This window comes from Lemur catta, chromosome 4 (assembly GCF_020740605.2).
Source record: "Lemur catta isolate mLemCat1 chromosome 4, mLemCat1.pri, whole genome shotgun sequence".
In the NCBI taxonomy this organism is placed as follows: domain Eukaryota; kingdom Metazoa; phylum Chordata; class Mammalia; order Primates; family Lemuridae; genus Lemur; species Lemur catta.
This window is the reverse complement of record NC_059131.1, coordinates 41,921,870-41,944,169: the sequence shown is the minus strand read 5'-3', so window position 1 is coordinate 41,944,169 and position 22,300 is coordinate 41,921,870. Positions and strand designations below refer to the sequence as shown.

General features: G+C 41.9%; 1 protein-coding gene across 1 annotated transcript in view; it reads right to left on the bottom strand.

The window, feature by feature from the left end:
• The window catches only part of EML6 (EMAP like 6), a 227,285-nt gene that overhangs the window by 29,133 nt on the left and 175,852 nt on the right, over positions 1-22,300 (bottom strand). Inside the window, exons 25-27 of the mRNA XM_045549610.1 lie at positions 19,055-19,231; positions 8,641-8,842; positions 8,423-8,549 (exon numbers count right to left, since the gene is read on the bottom strand). Of these exons, the coding sequence (XP_045405566.1) occupies positions 8,423-8,549; positions 8,641-8,842; positions 19,055-19,231 (506 nt within the window). The remainder of the gene's footprint in view (positions 1-8,422; positions 8,550-8,640; positions 8,843-19,054; positions 19,232-22,300) is intronic.

Genomic DNA, 22,300 nt, shown 5'->3' with positions numbered 1-22,300 from the left:
AGATCTTCTCAGAGAACATAAGCAGGTGCAGCCAGAGGATGACCAAGGAACCCATGACACTGTGTTAGAGAGAAACCTGGACAGCCTGAAGTCTGGGCCCGCTGAGGCATGATTCTCTGTGGGTCATATCTCTAATCTCATGGTTGGACACGTTGAAGTGTGCTAGAATTGTTTGGTAGTAGTTACTTATACTTCCTGAGCTGGTAGGCATGTACTCAGACTCTCCTAAACATTTGGGTGTATATTTCAGGAGAAGGTAGAAGGTAGAAAGGTTTAAAATAAAACCTCAGGAAAATAGTAAAGGAAGCTTCCTGTGCTGGAGAAAATCCTAATGATCATGATGTGTCTCACTGGGGCACACTAGGGACTTGGGAAGTCATAACAGTGCCAGAGGAAATGCCGTTAGCTCCTGCCTTATGTAACCATATCTATGGTTTCCTATAGACTCTAAAATTATAAGAAACGTTTCCTAACTTTTATTCATATCATTCTCATCACTGTCCTACGTGAGGACTAAGCAGATTGGTGTGTCAGAAGTGGGATTAACACAAAGGACGTCCTCCAGCCCTTCCCAGAATGCAGCTGGCCACTTGAGAGGTAAACACTGAATTCTTCTCAGGTTTTAGAGAGAAGAGGAAATCCAAGGGGAGCTGAGTTTTGCTTTGATTCTCACTGAGCCAGTTCTTCTGGCAGAAGTCAGAGATTCTGGAGCTTAAAACACAAAGGGAATTGAAAGGTGCCAAAAGCTTCAAATGTTGGAGAGGTAACAGTAATAGCAACAAAGCTGATATAAAACCCTGTCATTAACTGACTTTTGCTGTAAGAAATTAGTCTCCAGCCCAGATGGAGACTGATTTAAAGTTAAAAATTTTATCTGTGAGGATTTCTACTTTTAAATATGTGTACTATTTCCCCTTACAGGTATAGCTGAACCTTAGAATGCTGTCATCTAGGAAAAAAGTAAATAAAGATGTCATTCAGAGGACAGGAATTTTAAAATGATTTTCTTATTGTATTAGGGAATCTACTCTCTGGAAAACAAATAATGTTTATCAATCAAGCTTTACACATTAAAGTACATAAAAACAATGTTTCTTGAAAAAAAACTTTTTTAGAAGATGGTTGTGCACATGTCACCTACCCAGGTAAAACAGCTAAATATCTGGACTAAATATACCTAATAAATTTGTGACTAAAACTATAACTATCATAGTTTGTACAGTTATCCATAATTCAGAAGTACATTCCACTGGAGCGAAGACAATACAACTTAAGTGTTAAAAACTAACTTTTCTGCTTCAAGACTTTTTTTTTTTAAGGGAGAGATGACCTTCCCAGCCTGAGATAAGCAAGGCCTTTCTGAGGAATAAAGAAAAAAAATGACTTAGGTCATTTTGGGATTTTGATTTGTGGCCATAAGACGACAAGGAGTGGGCAATGGAACCTCTCCTTTTAGTAATAGATAAAAAATGCTATAATAAGTAAAATAATGTTAAAAACTGAAAGTGTTAAGTCCCGCATTGTTTTATTCATCCCTGGATAGAGAGCCCAAACTCGCAAGCCTCAGCAGTTGTTAATAAAGGACCTTAACTGAGGTCCACTGAGAAAACAATCCCCAAGCTAATTATTGTATACACTTAGAAAAATAAAACTTAGTGAATTTTATGTGCCAATTTCCATAATGATAGTTCAATTTATATTTATTCTGTATCTTGTCATCGCAAAGTTAGTTTTCTGTCTGAATGTAGGTTCCAACTGAATATGGCAAATAAAAATATCTGCTATTACCAACCCCCATGCAAATGGTTCAATGAGGAGGGGATGTGGACACCTATGTCAAACAGTAGGGGTTTGAAAATAAATCACTAACCGTGGCCCCACCAGGTATAGCTAGAAAGACTACTGCCTGGTCAGCTCATTTGGATTTCAGTAAAAGACCATATCCCACACTTGGAGATATTATCATGTACTACCTGTAAAATTATCAAGAAGAAAGTACCTCCATGGACTGCACCAATGGGCTCTCTCGCCCTTCAACTTCTGACTGGACTCAGCTAAAGGGAGGCACTAGTGGATCAGAGGGTGAGAGAGAATGCAAGGGGGCATTTACTCCCTGGATACCTCCTCAGGTTGTCTCTCCCCCTCCCCAAGTCTCAGCTCGTAAGGTGACCCTCCTCTACAGCCATGTTCTCCACCTCTGCCAACAGCTTCCTGCCCGTGCTCCTTTAGGCCCAGGGCTGGCACAGGCTTCCAGCTGCTGCTGTCCCCAGGATGGTCCCTTGTCTGTTAACCCTGCCCACATCTTTGTTACAGTCCCTTAAGGACTCAGTCACCTCCTTTTCAGAGTACTCGGTTCCTGGGGCCATAACTGATAGGGAGAGTTTAGGCCAAACTTCAAAGACTTCGGGTATTCCTTTCACTGTCTACCAATTTTATGAAATTCTATCTAATATACTAGATGTCCTATATTTTTGTATTCCTTGAAGCCAATTTTAGGGAGCTTGAGCCAAGAATCAAAACCAGTAAAGCAAAAGAAAGATTTCTAAGTTTGGGACAACACTATACAATATAAACTTTAGAAATGTAAAGTGATAATACAGATGCTCCTTGACTTTACAGGGACATAGCCCCATCACAAGTCCAGGAGCACACGAACACACACTGCTTGCGCACCACTGTAAAGTAAAGATATCGTTAAGCTGAACCATTGTTCAACTGGGGACCATCTGTATATAACATGGTACATCAACGACAGCAAAACCAAAAACAACCCTATTAAAATTATTTAAAAAAATAAGTTAAAAATAACAACGTAACCTCATGACTTTTAAAAAAAGAGTAATTTTTTTTTTCTATTTTGGGTGTACAATAATTTAAGCAACCTACAGTAGTTATGGGGAATCACAGCAATGTGGACTCATAGAGCCCAGATGCCATTCTTGGGAAAGGAAAACTGAAGATGCGCGTGGCATCTCTTACCAAAACACAAGGACAATTTCAGAGGTACGTGGTGGTATTATAAAAAAGATACACACACCAACCCAAAGGAAGGCCTGCTGAAGGCCAAACAGTAACAATTTAAACTTGAAATAATGACAACAAACTGTTAATTAAAATCTGTTGGACCTAAAAAAGGTTGTATCACAAATAATATAAAGTATGCTTTAAAAAAGGAATATCTACCAATAATAAATGAGCCGGTGCTCAGTTCATCACCAAAAAATAAAAGTAAGAAGAATGACAAATGATTTAATGGACTTAAAAAAATAAAATAATTTGTTGAATTGCAATACCACCTCCCCTTGAGAATTTAAGTAGTTATCAATCTGAGATGTAAAAAATGTTTTCTTCCTAAGTTGACTATAAGATGCCAAATCTTAGGCCAGAGGATTAAATGATAAAGTGGGATTTAGACTGACCTGAAACATGGGCCTCCTGGGAGATGTCGCCACAAGTTTACCTTGCCTTCCCCCAGTCTGACGGCCCGTGTGCACTGGTCACCTGCACCTGGGGGTGGCCAGGTCTGAGCCCATCTCCCACAGTCAGGGAGGAGTTCACGAGAAGATGGGAGGACACAGAATTTCCCATGAGGATGACAAAACAGGGACATCATTTACATGCCAGTAGGAATTTGGGAAGCTGTACCTCTAAGAGAATACTGCTTTACTTCCTACTTAATGTTCTCGTTTCATATGTGTCTATCTTTTCTCAGAACATACAAAGTCTTTACTCCTGACTGTTGGCATCTCCCACATTCCTATCATTGTCCACTCGTACAAAACATGCACAGGGCTGTGACAGGAATCCTTGATTGTCCTGTCTGGCTAAGGAAAATATGGCAGGGACCAGGGACCGCTGTGTGTTGTGTCCCATTCTTCCTCCTTCAAAACGGTAGTTCAAAAAAAATCATCGTCCCCCTGCCCTCTCTCCACTACTGTCTATTTGGCATGTTAAGGTGACTAATGTTATCATTAGCCACAGGACCATGAGGGGCTTTATCTGGACCTGGATGAGACAACTTCACAATACTCTGAGGTCCTAGATGCATAATAGCTCCTAGCTGAGACTTTGGGATCTTTTTGGGAAGGTTGTAAGCACATTTTTAATCATATATGGGACAGTTTAAAATGAGGGCATTTAAAGAGTGTATGTATGATAAAAAAAAGGGTGGAGTGTAGTAGACATTGGTTGTTTGGGGTCCATCCAGAAATCAACCACTCTAATTTTGTTAACAGCTCTGGATTTGGGGTTCTGGTGGAGGTGACTGCATTGCTAATCTGTAGGTGGCAGGTGACTATTCACATAGGAATAGTCCATCAAAGGCTTTTTCCTCCTAGGCCATAGTGGTTAGTTCAAAGGTAGTCATGTGACCCACCATAGCCAACAGCAAGATATTTGTGGGGACTTGCGAATCAGTCAGTTCTTTCCTGCTTATCTTGAATTGCAGACAGTGTAGATCTAGGCACCACAGCCATTTTGGTACTTGAAGAACTGCAATAACCCAGAGGAAGCAGAACTGAGATATGGAGAAAAAAACAATCCCGGCAGCAAGATTTGAGTTCTCTCATCATGTGACACCAGAAGTTTCCCTATCCCTGGATTTTTAGGAGGGTGAGCGAATAAATTCCCTTTTGCTTAGGCCAGTTAGGGTTGGGTGACTCTCCCTTGAAAAGCCCTATGTTATACAGCAAAAAACAATGTATAAACTAGGTGTGGCTTTGGCAATGAGGTAAAAGAAAATTCTTAACTTTACAGTAATTTGGTCCTGAGCAAACATCAGGGATTTTAGTCACCTGAAGAGTTTGGGAGAAGAACAATTTTTACTGAAGTCAGAATACAGGATTCGCGTACCATCTCTTGTGCTGTGATGACACAAGCATTTTGTACCTTAAATTGCTAAAACTATACTTACCCCCCCCCTTCTTTTTCTTTTTTCAAAAGGAACCTTCCTGACATTTTCAATATTAAATAATTTAAGTTTGCAATGGACAATTTAGCCACTGCATTATGAGAAAATGTGGCAAAGCAGGAGCTGAGGTCAACAGTTGAGAGCCAGGGGTGTGTCAGGTTGGAGCTAGGAGCTTGAGAGGCAGGGGATATTTGGAAAGATTCCTCTAGACCAGAAACAGCTTCAAGTCAGCTGGGGATGAGGAGAGCAGTAGCCAGATGAGGTCTGAAAGCACGGATTCCCCAAGTTGGAAAACACTTCATGACTGTCCTCAGCCATGTGCTGCATTTGACAGTTGAGCACCAAGATCACCCAAGAGTTTGCCCAAGGTTGGGACTATCCACACAAGTCTAGGCCAAGGAGGCCAGGCATTCCCTTGTGCTAGAGCAAAGTTGAAATGGCTGACAAGGATACTCAATAAATGCCTTACAAGGATTATATACTTGGTAAGTACACCCCAGGATTCTTTTGAGAGCAATTACTAATTTTTTCTCAGCTTTCTCACTTTTCAAAAGATTGGAACTGAAGATCTTATGACTTCTGAAAAATAAGAACTGTCAACATATTCAAAATTGTACAAGGAAGCATGATCCAAAGTCTCAGTTATTTTAAAGCCAAATAACTCAGTCTAATTAGAAACAATCCATGACTATCTTGAAATTTGGGAATTAGGAATTCAGCTGCTTAAAAGTGATTGATGCATAAAGTGCAGCTGCCTTGAAAGCATTTTTCTCAATATGACAGATGCTGCTGCCCTCATCTCACGGTTTCCAACTGCTTTTAGAAGGTGGAAAGGGGTTTGCCAGAGGCAGAGCTGCCTGAAACACTGCTGAAAGAGAAGACAGGCCCCTGCGTGGAGTGGTTGCTCCAAGCTCACATTTCTTTCAGTCCTCGAGTACTTGTCTCCCATTAGTCTTACTGGTGGCTGCCTTGGCCCAAGTGTTTGGAAAGAGCACCCAGGAATCTGCAGGTATACACAGAGGAACAATGAAGGGAAGGTCACTGCCTCTCCAATCAGCAGGGCTGGAAGTCAAGGAGTGTCAGGGGCTGTCAGTTGACGGTCCCTAACATTCCCAGGGAGAAGCAGGCTGGCGCTGGGTTTCATATGGTCCTGATGTTAGCACTTTTTTTTGTCTCTGCCCCTCTCACATTCCAGGACACTGGTGTCCACAGGCCCATTTGGTACCCTAATTGAGGACTCAGGTGTGCGGCCTGGCATCTGTGCTCCCCTTCAAGGGCTTGGTTCTGCCCCATATTCCATCACTCATCCTGCTGTATCCCAAGTCCTTGGATGCCTGGCCTTGCCTCGCACCTCTCTTCTGTGGTTCAGAAGCTGCCTACAGTCCAATCTCTGAGGTCCAGGCCACCCTAAAATGACCGACGAGGACCAGTGCAGACTGCTTGTTTTTGCGTCTGATGATGACTGGCCTCCACGGAGCGTCCTCCCCAGCTCACCCCTCCCAGTGTGGGCCTACTCTGCGCCCACCAAGCTGTGCAGCTGGTACTGGGCTCTCTGGTTACAGCCCCTCCTGGGAACTGCTGCTGTCAACACTTTGTAAGTTATCAAGGAAGGAGCTCTCTGTAGAGAAGGCCTGATTATTCCTCCCAACCCTATACTTATCTTAAAGTTGGTTTTCTTTACTACATGTTTTTTTTTCATTGCATCCTGGTGTGAGTTATTTTTTAAAATGCCAATAAAATATCTACCCTATATCTCACAATATTATGAGCATTTTTTTCTTTTGTTAAAAAAATGGGAGTCAATCCAGCATATGTTATTAACATATGACAAGTTTCCAATCTGGCGTGATGAAGAAAATGAGGTAGCTTGAAAATTCTAAATTTTAAAACAGAAAATTCTTCTTAGGGTCCTTCTCTACCCTCACTCCTCCTACCTTTTTGCTAAATTGGGCAGTTTGAGATTTTTATAGACCTACCCAGCGAGATAAGGAGAAGTTTAGATGAGCGTCGGTTTAGGCTGCAAATCAGCTGTAGAGTTAGGGCTTTGGTTAGATGACTATATTTCAGTGACCAGTCTAAATCTCAGCATCATACACCACTGGGGTGTAGAAACCAACCAGAAATATTTTTGGAATAATAGCCAAGTCAACTCATTTCATAATGGTATGTGAAATTGGAAAGGTTGGGTAATTTTTTTTCAAAGGAATGTTTAATTTAGGCCAAATGTTTTTTTTTTTTTAGAGTGGATTATTTAAGTGGGAGGCCTATTCACGCACTTATGCATATGGTTCTTTTTTCCCCTTAATTCTTAGAATTAGGTTCTTTAAAATTATTTTCTCTTTGTGGCCACTTTAAAACCATGTTGCAAGCAAAATAAACTATACTTTGCAGGAAAAGTCTCTATAATTTTTTTTTAATCAAAAGAGAACTCTGAACCTTCAAGAGCAACATCTAACAATGATGTCAGGGGAAAATCAGGGTTTCTTTGCATTACTCAATGTTCTTGCCAGTATCACACCCACCATTTACCAAGCTTATTTTAACATCTGGTGCCGAACTGAAGCAGGAGGGGGAAGTTACATTTCATCTCTTTGTATCTTAATCCCCACCTAACAGTAAGAGGTGACAGATCAGACTTATTAGTTATAATTAGGCAGAAAGCCACACCAAATGCAAACAACTTGCATCTCATAAATTATGTATCGTGGGACCAGTGTATTGTGAACACTGAGCCCACCTCAATGTGAAGAGCCCACAGAGAATTCTTAAAACATCTTCGACATCCATGAAATTCTCTTCAGACACTAGAGTTTTTAATTGATATTTATCCTTAGTAAATTAAGTAATTGTGCTAATTATGAGCTTTTCTTTTCAGAAATGCTAAAGTGTTTGACAATTCACCTTATCAACACTTGAAACAGCACATCAAAAAGCCCTAACATAATCCTAGGAACCCTCTGTCTGCACAGAGCATTCAAGGCAACAAAATCAAATGGGATAGGCCTGGAATTGCCACACTCACCTGAACAAATTTGGGCAGGTGAAGACACAATAAGAGGAGGTACACCAAGTGACAGAATGTGACGTACAGACTCCGGTCAGAATGGAAGATGATTTCTCACAACTCCACTAATACTTCTCCATGACCTCGGAAGCCTGCCCTCCCTGCCTTGCTAATCAGCAGGCTTTCCCGTGAGCCGTCGCAACAGCACAGCTTCTGGGCTATCCTGGCATCCTCTCTAGGCAACATGAAGCCTAGCGCAGCCAGACGCCATGTTTATTCAAGTCCCATTCCATAACCAACTTCCACAAAATGGAACCCATCCTTTGCCACGTACTGAGGGTCAGGGGGCACTTTTTCCCAGCTTAAGCCTGGGTACAGGGTAAGACTGTGCAGATTTTTAAAAGACTTGCTTAAGTAGCAACTCTGAGGGCAAAGAAAATGCATTTTGGTTTAAATAACTTTCTTGTCATCAAGCGTAACAAAAGCAAACAAGCCTCCCAACACCATACCTTTCTTCCACGGAGATTTCTTTCAGCTGCTGGTGTGGCTTGGTGCCTTCCATCTCCCTGATGCTCACCGCATAGATCTTGGTGGTGTAGTCCATGGCCTTTTCTCTAGCAACGTCGCTGTCATAGCCTCCAACAACAGAAAGAGATGGGGGAGCGAGTTGGTTGGCAGTGGCTCGGGAGGGGAGGTGGCGGGAGGCGCGTGGCGGGTTGGGGCTCACCTCCATCCTCCTCCACGTCAGTGTCCGACTCTTCGCTGTCCACCAGCTTGCTCTCCTGGGTCCCCACAAACTCCCTCGTCCAAATCATCAAGGCCGTGTCGGCGCCGCCCACCGTGAGCAACACGGAGTCGTTGTGCAGCCACCTCACGTTGGTGACGTGTGCGCTGTGCCCCACGTACTTCTTGAATCTTGCGTGCTGCCCCTGTAAAGCAGAGATTGGCGGCTACCCCAACCAGGGTCTCACTGTTCCTGTCTCCAGGCAAGTTCACCCATTTTCTAGGGTGGTTTCTACCAGACACAACTGAAACAGTTCATTGAAGCAGCAATTTCCCTACATTTTACCAGAATGGAAGCTCCATGACGGCAGGGACTTGGTCTCTCTTTCTCCTAAGACAGTATCTGGCTCATAATAGGTACTCAGTAAATACTTTTTGAGGGAATGAGTGAAACATTAGACCACAGGACCTATTTCTAGGAGCCTAAGGAAGGATGAAAAGCTTGTTTCTGTTTCTCTCAAATATCAAATGTGCCATCTCCACAGGTCTCTAGTGTAAACGCCTGATTGTGAGGCTGGCTGACATTTGAGATCAGAAGTGTCTTCCCAGCCTTCCCCCACCGTGGCTTTTGTCCCACAGCACAGGCAGTGACAGAAGAGCAAGGGACCTCTTATAATCCCAGGGCCTCAAGCACGATTTAAAACAAAACGCTTTCTGCCACAGATACTGGAAAGCATTTTTAACACCAGAAACACTCAAAAATCGACTTAACAACAAAGTCAGCTCCTTTTCAACAAACATAACTAAATATATAAAACCAAATTTGTTAGTAACCACTGAAAGCTTTTCGGAGTGGAGTGCCCAGGCCACGCCACGTCTACCCCCAGGCAGCGGGCGGGGGCAGAGCGTGGGCCAGCTGCCCGCTCCAGGGCCGGCCTGACAGGTGGCGGGAAGCCGGAGCTGGCACCAGGAAGAGCTTCCATTTGTGGCTCGCGAGGCTCAGCCTGGCAAAAACAGCCCCGGCAGGAGCCACGTAGAGGGGTAGAGTTTTTCCGTCCTCTCAGCGACTCCCAGGGAATACCTTACACAACATGGGAAGCCATGTGAGCTCTGAGGTTGTGAGAAGGCCACTGGGACCCTACGTGAAAACTGTATTAAATAATTGACAAAGGGACTTCCAGAGGGTTTGGGACTGGCACGCTGGGAACCCCGAAACCAGCACAGAGAGCAGGACACAGATGTGGGGAGCTCACGACTGAAATGCTCTTGGCCAAGATCTCCCTGTGTCTGGCCGACCCCTACCCAACAGCAGGGTGGGTGGAACTGCCCACTCTGCAGCAGAGCCCTGAGTCTAGAAAGATCCGTGCAGCAAACAGGCAGGCAGCATTTCCAAGAAGCCCCCTGAAGCCACTGGTTTGCTAGTAAACAGGCAGGAACAAAAGAAGAATTTCTGAGGGGAGCCCCTGCATGACCACGTGAGGTCCAGAAGGCACGGAAACATGGGACAGTCACAGTGGCTGTGGCCACGTGCACCCGGTAGTCCCAGCTGAAAGCAGGAACCTACCCAGTATGGCTACTACAGACACAAGCTGGTTTCTTTAGCGCGGGAGAAAGTAAAGGAGGTTGAGAGATGTCTCTAGACCCTTACTTATAAGATGGGACACAGGGTTTCTAGGCAGGATGGAAGAAAGAACCCCCAAAAAAAAAGATTCAGGGGAAAATCCATCCTAAGGGATCAGACTCAGGTTGCAGAGGAAAAGAAAGTGACACAGAGGAAGAAACCGAGAGGAAAAACTCCTGGGCCACTGAAGGGATTTAACTAGGCTGAGTTTCTTTCAGCAGAGGATGATTCAAGAGTCTCAGAATAGGAAACAAGATCAGTGCTCCACGGAAGAACAAAGGGAAGTCACAGTTACAGAGGTGCCAGGAACCCAGCTGCTGTCTCAGGAGGAAGAGGCTGGCAGGGGTGTCTGGTGGTTCCCGTTGGGGCCCACAGAGGGAGCCTGCGCAAGACCTGGCACAGCTAGTGGCACCAGCCGCCTTCCTAGGTCATCAGGCCACACTACGTATCTGTGTACCCATCAGCACTCCCTGCTTCACCACAATTTTCCTCCTCTCTTAGTGAATCATGAAAGAATGGATGATAGAGTCAGAAGAATCTGGAATGTGTCTCCTAAGTCCCGGTTATTAAAACCACTTTTAGGTAAGAAATTCGTGAGAATCTATGAAAGCCATGCATCCCCTTCCCACATTCACATTTCACATATGGTGTCTCTGTCTGTAAATTTTTACATGCAAAGCTCTCTCTGCAGAACCATTCTCCAGAGCTTTTGACATTCATAGAAGGAAACTTAAAGACATGGAGGGTTTTAAAAATGCAAATGACATCTAGTGGAAGGGTATGGGGAGGGGAAGGGTATGGGGAGGGGAAGGGTATGGGAAGGGGAAGGGTATGGGAAGGGGAAGGGTATGGGGAGGGGAAGGGGAAGGATATGGGGAGGGGAAGGCCATGGGGAGGGGGAGGGGAAGGCCATGGGGAGGGGAAGGGCATGGGGAGGGGGAGGGGAGGGTATGGGGAGGGGGAGGGGAAGGGCATGGGGAGGGGGAGGGGAAGGCCATGGGGAGGGCAGGGCAGGGGAGGGAGGCTATGGGAAGCAGTTGGCCAGCTAGGTAGTGTCAAAGGACAGAACTTGGTTTTCTGGTCTGTGGTTTAAGGCAGCAGTCCCCAACCTTTTTGGCACCAGGGACCAGTTTCATGGAAGACAATTTTTCCACAGATGGGGCAGGGAGGGTGGCAGAGGGAGGTGGAGTTTATGCGGTGATGCGGGTGATGGGGAGCGGCTGTAAATACAGATGAAGTTTCTCTCACTCCCCCACCTCTCACCTCCTGCTGTGTGGCCTGGTTCCTAAGTTTCAAGGAGGACAATCTTTCCACGGATTGGGGTGGGAGGAGCTCAGGTGGTGAGGTGCAGCCTGGTTCCTAACAGGCGGGGGGTTGGGGACTTGTTAAGTAGGGCAGTGCCTTTGTTAAGGCCCTGGCAAAGGGTAGAGTCTATCTGATGGAGGCTGGGATAATGTGGCTGTCAGGGAACTAATGACCTAATTGTGGAGGCTCCAAACTATAAAACTGAATATTAATAAGGGTCATATCTGTCATGGAAAGAAAAATGCCTGGAAGAGATGTCTAGTAACTACTCATGGGAAAGAAGTATGAGAAAAAGCATCAAGATTTATGTCTGATCTTAGCACCTAATGGAACTGGAATTTTTTTTTTTTTTTTTTTTTTTGAGACAGAGTCTCGCTCTGTCACCCCTAGGTAGAGTGCAGTGGCGTCATCAGAGCTCACTGAAACCTCAAACTCCTGGGCTCAAGTGATCCTCCTGCATAGCTGGGACTACAGGTGTGAGCCACCAGGCCTGGCTAATTTTTTCTATTTTCAGTAGAGATGGGGTCTCACTCTTGCTCAGGCTGGTCTCCAACTCCTGAGCTCAAGCGATCCTCTTGCCTCAACCTGCCAGAGTGCTAGCTAGGATTACAGCCACCGAGCCTGGCTGGAACTGGAATTTTGGGTATGAAGAGAGATGTGTGGTGGTAATAAGATCTCCCAGGTATCGCCAAGACTAGATGACATGGAGCTCCATGGCAGGGTTCGGCAGTGTTTGGTATGTCAGTCTGCTGGGTGGTTTAAACAACAGAAAGTTATTTCTCAGTCTTAGAGGCCAAGAAGTTCAAGACTAGGGTGCCAGCCAATTTGTTCCTGATGAGGCCTCTCTTCCTGGCTTGCAGACGGCTGTCTTCTCAGTGTGTGCTCACACAGCCTTTGCTTAGTGTGTGCACAGAGAAAGAGCTCTCTGCTGTCTGTTCTTATAAGGACACTAATGCTATCAGATCAGGGCCCTGTCCTTATAAATTCATTTAACTGTAGTTGGTTCCATAAAGGCCCTATCTCCAAATACAGTCACATTGGGGAGTAGGGTTTCAACATTTGAATTTAGGAAGACACATTTAGTTCACAACAGATGGTGAACTTTGATCAACAGAGCCAGAGCAGTTGGAAGAGTGTGACTATAGAGCTGGAAATATTAATCAGCATGGGGTTTATGTATCTGAGAAGGAAAGTGTGCCAGAAAAATCAGATTAGAAAAAAGAGGAGAATGAGAAACAATACTCTCAAAAGAATTCATATTGGCTTAGTGGTTTTTCAAAAGCTTTTAAACTATGACACTATTCCTTCAATCAAATCTGACTGAAGAATCAAATATAACACAGTAGAACTCCAGAATATAAAGATAATTCGATTTAAAATAATGGACCAAAGATTTGTACAGATACTTTACAAACAGCCAGTAAACAGATGAGAAAGCGCTCAGCATCATTATGCATCAGAGAAATATACATTAAAGACACAATTAGATAGCACTAGCTATTCCCCAAGGCAGCTAAATTGTGAGTGTCTGACAATAGCAAATGTGGGAAACCGGAACTCTCTTACATTTTTGGTGGGAAGCTAAAGTGATATAATTTTGGAAAAAGATCTAGCAGTTGCTTAAAAAGTTAAATATATTTTCCCCCATGACCCAAAAATTTCACTCGTACCTATTTACTTAAGAAAAAAAATATATCCACACAGACTTGTCCAAAAATGTTCAAAGCAGCTTTACTGTAACCCAAAACTGTGAAAGTGTGTCTGTCAATAGAAATATGGATGAATAAAGGCTGTTATACCTGGTACAGTGGAATTCCACTCAGCTATGAAAATAAGCAGAATTACTACACACAACAACGTGGGTAAGTCTCAGAAACGTCATCTGAGTGAAAGAAGCCAGATACAAAACAGCATTTCATTATTTTGTTTATATGAAATTCTCGAACAGGTAAAATTAATCTATGGTGAAAACACACTGAACAGTTTCACCTGAGGGTGGAGTGGGGGTGGAGACTGACCCAGGAGGCGCCTGATGAAGCGTCCTGGGTGAAGACAATTTTCTGTATCTTGGGTGCATGTGTTTGTCAAAGCTCATCAGCTGAACACTTAAAATGTGTATATTTGAACTGTAATTAAATTTTACTTAAAAAATACCATAAACAAATATTGAATTCTAGGTCACATATGCATGTTAAAACATTTAGGGGTAAGTATCCTGATGTCTAAAAATTACTCCCCCCCACCATAGTTCTACAGGGAAAAAAGTATGATTGACAAAAATTGTATATATTCAAAGTGTACAACGTGATAATTTGATATATGTATATATTGTGAAATAATTATCACAATCAAGATAATTAATACATCCAGCACCACATACAGGTACCATTTTGTGTATTTGTGTGTGCGTGTAGGGGGGTTAAGGACACTTAACATCTACTCTCTCAGCAAATTCCAAGTTAACAATACAGTACCATTAACTACAGCTACAATACTGCACATTGGATTCCCAGAACTTATTCATCTTATAACTAAAAGCTCATACCCTTTGGCCAAGTATTTCCTCCCATTCCATAGGCTGCCTTTTAATTTTGTGGCCTATTTCCTTTGCTGTGCAGAAACTTTTAAGTTTGATGTAGTCTCACTTTTTTTTTTTTTTTTAAAGAGATAGGGTATCTATTACTCTGTCACCCAGGCTGGCGCACAGTGGCTCAATCATAGATCACTGCAGCCTTGAACTCCTGTGCTCAATGTGATCATCCTGCCTCAGTCTCCCAAGTAGCTGAGACTACAGGTGCATACCACCACATCTGGCCAATTTTTTTAAAACAATTTTGTAGAGATAGGGTCTTACTATGTTGCCCAGGCTGATCTTGAACTACTATTCTCAAGCCATCCTCCTGGCTGTGGCCTCCCCAAGTGCTAGGATTATGGGCATGAGCCACCACATTTGGCCTTCACTTGTTTATTTTTGTTGCCTTTGTTTTTGGCATCATATCCAAGAAATCACTGCCAAGACCAATGACAAGGAGCTTTTTCTCTGTTTCCTTCCAGGAGTTTTATGGTTTCAGGTCTTACATTTAAGTCTTTAATCCATTTAAGTTAATTTTTATATATAGTATGAGATAAGGGTCCAATTTTATTCTTTTGCATGTGGATATCCAGTTTCTCTGACATCATTTATTGAAGAGACTGTCTTGTCCCCATTGTGTATTCTTGGTGTTCTTGTCAAAAATTAGTTAAATGTGTGGATTTATTTCTAGCCTCTCCACTCTGTTTTATTGGTGGTCTACATGTCTGTTTTTATGCCAGTGCCACACTGTTTTGATTACTATAACTTTATAATATAGTTTGAAATCAGGAAGTGTGACACTTTCAAGTTTTGTTCTTCTTTCTCAAGATTGCTTTGGCTATGCAAGTCTTTTGTGGTTCTCTACAAATCTTAGGGTTGTTTGGGTGTTTTTAATTTCTGTGAAAAATTCTGTTGGAATTCTGATAGGGATTTGCTTTGAATCCGTAGATTACTTTGGGTAGTATGGACATTTTAACAATATTAATTCTTCTAATGCATGAACATGAGATATCTTTAATTTATTTGTATCTTCTTCAATTTCTTTCATCAATGTCTTACAGTTTTCAACGTACAGATCTTTCATCTCATTTGTTAAATTTATTCCTAAGTATTTTATCCTTTTTGGTGCTATTGTAAATTGGATTGATTTTTTTTTTTGATAGTTTGTCGTTCATGTATAGAAATGTAACTAATTTTTATATGGTCGTTTTGTAACACCTGCAACTTTACTGAATTTGTTTATTAATTCTAACGGTGTTTTTTAGTGGAGTCTTTAGGGCTTTACTACATATAAGATTATATTGTCAGGAAACAGAGACAATTTTACTTCTTTTCTCATTTGGATGCTTTTTATTTATTTTTCTTGCCAAACTGCTAGTTAGGAATTCCAGTACCATGTTGAATAGAAGTGGTGAGAGTGGCCATCCTTGTCTTGTTCCTGATCTTAGAAGAAAAGCTTTCAGCTTTTCACCATTGAGGATGTTAGCTGTGGGCTTGTCACTTATGGCCTTTATTATGTTGCAGTCCATTCCTTCTATATCTAATTTGAAAGTTTTTGATCATGAAACCATGTTGAATTTTGTAAAATGCTTTTTTTTTTTTTGCATCTACTGAGGTGATCTTATAATTTTTATTCTTCATCTGTTAATGTGGTGTATCACATTCATTTATTTGCATATGTTAAACTATCTTTTGCATCCCAGGGGTAAATCCTACTTGATCATGGTGTCTGATTCTTATAATATGCTGTTGAATTTGGTTTGCTAGTATTTTGCTGAGGATTTTTACACCTATGTTCCATCAGGGATACTGGCCTGTAATTTTCTTTTCTTGTGGTGTCCTTCTCTGGCTTTGGTATGCGGGTAAAGTGGTCTCATAAAATGAATTTGGAAGTGTTCGCTCCTCCTCAATTTTTTGGGAAGAGTTTGGTACATTAATTCTTCTTTAAATGCTTGGTAGGATTCACTTCTGAAGCTGTCTGGTCCTGGGCTTTTCTTTCCTGAGAGGTTTTTGATTACTGATTCATCCAATCTCCTTACCCCTTGTTGGTCTGTTCAGATTTTCTGTTTCTTCATGATTCAGTCTTGACAGGTTGTATGTTTCTAGAAATTTGTCCATTTCTTCTAGGTTATCCAATTTGTTGGTATATAATTATTCATAGTAGTCTCTTATTGTCCTGTGTATTTCTGTAGTATCAGTTGTAATGTCTCTTCTTTCATTTATAATTTTGAGTTCTTTTTTTTTGTTGGTTAGTCTAGCTAAAGGTGTGTCAATTTTGTTTATCTTTTCAAAAAAACCAACTCTTAGTTTCATTGATCTTTTCTATTGTCTTTGTAAGTCTCTATTTCATTAATTTCTGCTTTAATCTTTATTATTTCTTTCCTTCCGCTAACTTAGATCTTACTTTGTTCTTTTCTAGTTCCTTGAAGTACAAAGTTAGGTTATTTGAGATCTTTTATTAACTAATTCTATAATTTACTTTGAATTATAGAATCTAGGTTATCGGTTGGTAGGGGTTCACTGTATCATTCTTTCATCTTATCTGTAGGCTTGAAAAGCTTCACAATAAAGTCTTGGTAGAAAGTCTTACACAGAAACACAATGTTTAAAATACAAAATACATAACAATCCCTTGTTGAAACAGGGATGGGGCCCAGAACTTCCTGGGTGGGCCCTGAAGCACCTCCCTGGAACTCTGGGAGTCTGAGGAATACCTGATATAGACAGCCCACCTCATCACTTTCAGAAGGTAGATGATGAATTCCCAGGACCAATAATAAACCCAGCACAGGAGCAAGATCCAGTAGTACCATGGGGGCTCCAGTTTTCTAAATATCTCCCAAATCCTTAGTCTACTAAAACCAGGGTATCACTAACTTCACTTATTCTGCTAGCAATTTTTTCAAAAAGTAGAAATAGCAAGGAAAATGGCTAGTTAGAACTGAATTCTGATCAAATAGGAAGGGCTGGTAAAAATGAAGGAGACATGATGGGTATTGATAGAAGGTAACCAGGTGGCTTTTGATTTGAGATGGACGATGAAGGGAAGAGTGATATAAGCAGATGTGTATTTTAGAAAAGGTACTCAAAATGATAATTTGACCAGATAGTAACAAAAGAAAAGCAAAAGAATCCAAAGTAACCAAAGTGGCTGCAGAGGGAATGGGTATGTTCAAGTTAAAGCATATAAAGCACAAGAGGAATGAACAACCAACGATAAACACAAAATCTCACAGTGACCTTTAAATATAGTTTCAGGAATGCTAAAGTCAAAAACTAAGACCACTGAAAAGGATTTTAAACCTGTATTTAGGGACAGAAGCAATATAGAGAAAAGTTAGGGTCACTTCTTAGATCAAATGGCTTATGTGAATAGAAAACAGATTTACTCATCTGTCAAAGATAATGCTCTTCAAACCAGAAAGAGTAAAACAGTGTTTATTTACATGGGCACAGTCTCAAATGTGACCACAGAAATAATGTTGGTAATAGCTGAAGAGTGTAGAAATCACGAGAGGCAAAGCACCAAATACAATAAGGTTTCTGTATCCCAAAGGGAAAACAAGTAGACTGGCAAATATTGATTCATGAGCTGGTGCAATCCCTAGAAAATCCTAGGATGAACTATTACACAGAAGTTCAATAAAAACTTGGAAAAGGAACTAGTGATTACCAGGCAGTAACACGGGTTCACTGTAAACTAACCTCACATCTTTATCAGTTGGTTTATTAGAATGAGAGAGTAGGAATGACAGAGACATGATCAATCTGGCTTTTAGCAAGATATTTACCAGGGATTTAAGGGTATTGTTGGATTAGGCTGTATATTCATACAGCTAGATTTAAATGCCTGTTAGTAATTGAAGAACTATAACTAAATGTGTGGATTAATTGAATATCAAATTGAATGGGGGGTAGGTATGTGGTGTTGGTGTTTGGTTATTCCTGTTTTTTTTTTTTTTCTTTCTGTGATTTAGAACAATTATGAAAGCAGGAGATAGCATGATGCTGAAAGGAACAGTAAATATTTTGAAAAGGTACTTTATAAGTATTGACAGGATGCAACAATGAAATTAAATAAAACATTTTGGGTAAAAACAAAATTTTGTACTCAGATTTCAGAAAATCAATTGTGTGAGTACAGGATGAACATTTTGAGCATGACATTTATGATTCAATTGTGTACTGTGGCAGCCAAAAGAACTGATGCCATTTTAGTTTGATTTAATACAAATGTAAAATCAAAACCAAGAAGGCAGCAGTCCCGCTGTGCTCTGAGCTGGTCAGATTACATCTGAAGCACTGAATTCAGTTCTAGATGAGATAGTTTAAGAAGGAATTGATAAAACCAAATGTGCTTAAAGGGATGGGGCAGCTGGAAACCATGGCACGTGGGCAATGGCTGAAGGAACTGGAGATGTTAAGCTGGAAAAAAATGAGACTTCAGGGAGTCAGATATCATCCCACATACGAAGACTGTGAGAGTACGGGAATTATTCAGTGATGGCTCAGAGGGCAGAACTTTGTCTAAGGAGGAAAGAGTTCAGCTCAATGTAGAACAAAGCGTTTTAACAATTGGAGCTATTTAAAAATGAATTGGGCTGCTTTGTGAGGTAGCGAGTACAAGGTAGGAAGGCACTGGTCTGAGATGTGGAAAAGATGACTCTTACTTTACAGTCTATGAGATGTTAGATTTGATGACCGCTAATGGCCTTTCAAGGAGGAATTCTATGCCATGTGGATTCCACTTAAATTGGTCACGAAAACATACTGTCAGGGAGTTTTCGTACAGCATAAATGGTACCATAAATAACATCGATTGCTCATGCCTCCAAAACTTAAATCCACTTAGATATAGTAGATAGATTTGAGGTTATTAATGAGACTGAGCAAGTATATATAATGAACATGCAATATTACCTTCACAGGATATGAAAAAAGCTTAACAAAACCAAAGTCATCTCCAGTGGCTAAGAGGGAACAGTCTCGCGTGAGGCTGGCGGCATTGACGTCGGTCACATCGCTGTGTGCTGGCCAGATCCCCTCACAGGTGGGACCCAGGACACAGGTCCACGTGTCCCATTCTATCTTCTCAATCTGAAAAAGGAGGAAAGAAAATTATATTTTTGTATAACACAGTGGGGCTTTTTTGTTTCCTGTTTTGTGTTTTTTTTAAAGAATTTGTGGCTGAATAGTTCTAAATGATGACTTTGCCAGCGTCAGGCATGTGTTGAGTGCTGAGGTTACAGGAATTCTAATTTGCATATTTAAAGTGCTGTCTGCATTGTCTTAATAAATCAACGCTGCTGTCAAATATCCAGATATGTTTCTCTAGATGAAATGAGAATTTTAGAACTGTGGAAATCTAACAGTAATAAAGTTTTTTAGTTCTTAATCACACATTTATCATTGTGTACGCAACAAGGTAAGTCAGGATTTCCCAACCCCAGCACTGACATCTTAGGCGGGACAATTCTTTGCTGTCAGGGGCTGTCCTGTGCATGGCGGGATGTTTAGAGCACCCCTGGGCCCACCCACTGGGTGGCAGTAGCACACCCTTGTCCCCAGGCATTGCCAAATGTCCCTGGGGGGCAAAACTGCTCCCGGTTGATAATCACTGAGCTAGTCTGATCAATGGAGATAGTCATTTAGCAAACTTTTTTTTTTTTAATTATAAGTCATAATTTTTTTTTAATGACTGCTTCCTTGGAGGAAAAAAGTAATAAGATTCTACAGCTAGCTTAATAACTTTTACGCTCCATAGAGACTATCTCAAAAACCTGAAGAGCTGTTCATATTGTATTGCCAATGAATATACATTTTATCCTTTAAAACTGTTTTGTCTGAAATTCATGGCAACTTAATATAGGTTAAATCCTGATAAAACTGAGACTTTTCTTTAACAACAAACAATAATACAATATATTAGGCTTTCCTAGGGGATTTATCTCATTTACTTGCATTCAAGATCTGCTACCATATCTTAGCATTACAGTCCTTTGGACAAGTACTTTAAAGCACTGTTTAGAAAGTATAGAAAATCATTGCAGAACTGTAGGTGACATTAAAGCCCAGACCTCTCCCTTTGGATTTGGAGACTGCCCTACGTGTTGCTAAAGCACTTTGCCTCCAGTTCTGTTGTTTTCTGCTTGCTGTTACTGCTTAGAAGGGAAATCACAAGATAAAAATACAGCCAGGGTTTTAGTTACAATGCGGTAAGGTGCTCTACATGGTTTAGTCACTTAAATTTCTCATCATTTAACATCCTGGGTTTCTTTCGTTCACAGGCAAAACTGGAACCAAAAATCTGCATCTGGTCCTGTGAAGTGGGTGCCTCGGGCAGGGCCACACACTAAGGTGATTCAAGGTGGCTCCACCAGCAATGACCTCAGTTTTCTAAGGGGGAAGTAGGGTCCCCAATCCCTAATGACAGGCTAACCTGACCTCCACAGGAAGGGAGCCAGGCGGAAGCAGGCTTTTCGGCCACTGCCTCCCTTCCACACCCCATCTCTGACACCCTCCTTGTCCGCCCCACTCCCTGGCTGGCGCTGGCTTCATTGTCTGGACCGGAAAGGAGGGTCAGCTGGTGTTGCTAACCCTGCAGTGGCAGTCACCCCAGCAGCACACCCGTGGCCAGATCGGGACACTGCGCTCACCAGGGGAAGCAAACGCCTAATTTGACGGAAGCTGCAGAAATTGCACTTCAAGTGAAACATTAAGAATGATCCCTGTAACCCATAAAACCCAAAAGGGTTAAATCAACTTTCTTCAAACTCTGGAGCTTAGAAGGAAAGGGAATCCACATGGGGTCTTTTCCTGAGCACCTCAACCCAGGAAGATACATCCTTTTCATCATTTTGCAGAGGCGGCCACCAAAGCGCACCGAGAGGTCACAGCACTTAAGTGACAGCACGCTGAGGGTGGGAGTTTGGTGGTGAGCTGCAGAGAGTCTCCCTGCTGATATAGTGCTACTAACTACACCAGGCTGCACTGGATGGATTTTAAATGGACATTTTAGTATTTGTCATAGTTAACAAGTTTCTGGGTAAGCTTTATATTAGTTTCACCATGATTGTTTCTTTAAAAAAAAAAAAAACTTTGAAAAGGAGATTTCCAAAATCTTTCAGACTCAGTCGAAGGGCCCAACAATATTAGTGACCCAAATGACATGCTACCTCTTCAGTGCTTGTAGCAGTGGCACCACCAGGGGCTTAGCCAAGAAACATTAACTGAAGGGACACCCCAGCCAACATCAGGAATCGGCCTCGAGTACTCCAGATGTGCACCACAGAGGGACAAATTAACTCTCAGAGCAAGAGCCTGTCACTGTGGGAAGCAGAACATGAATTTCCCTCTTGTGCATATTCTTTTATGTAATAACTGCTCATCTGTCCCAAGCTGGCCTCACCCCCCTCTACCATTTGGTGAAATTACTCTCATATACTTATTTTGGGGCACTAGACCAGGAAGGCAATGACCTACACAGCTGAAGTGATGTAAAACGATGCTTAAATAACACGAGAAATCTGAGAGGCCTCAAGGTCTAGGCTGTGGAGTCACACACTGATGCCTCTAGATTGGGATCACAGCTCTGTGATGCTATTACTCTCATGGAGGGTTAATTTCCTTATCTGTAAAATGAGATTGACAACTACCATGTAACGCTGTCATGATGATTAAAATGTAGGCATATACGCTGGGTGCGGTGGCTCACGCCTGTAATCCTAGCACTCTGGGAGGCCGAGGCGGGAGGATCACTCGAGGTCAGGAGTTTGAGACCAGCATGAACAAGAGTGAGACCCCGTCTCTACTAAAAATAGAAAGAAATTATCTGGCCAAATAAAAATATATATAGAAAAAATTAGCTGGGCATGGTGGCGCATGCCTGTAGTCCCAGCTACTGGGGAGGCTGAGGCAGTAGGATCGCTTAAGCCCAGCAGTTTGAGGTTGCTGTGAGCTATGCTGACACCACGGCACTCACTCTAGTCCTGGCAACAAAGCGAGACTCTGTCTCAAAAAAAAAAAAAAAAAAAAAAATGTAGGTATATAAAGTGCCTGGCACATTCAACAAAAGTTCAGTGAATGAATGACAATTAAAAATATCTCTTTCTCAAGGCCTTAAAAGTTTCTCCATATAAAAACGTTAAAACTAATAAGATATAAATA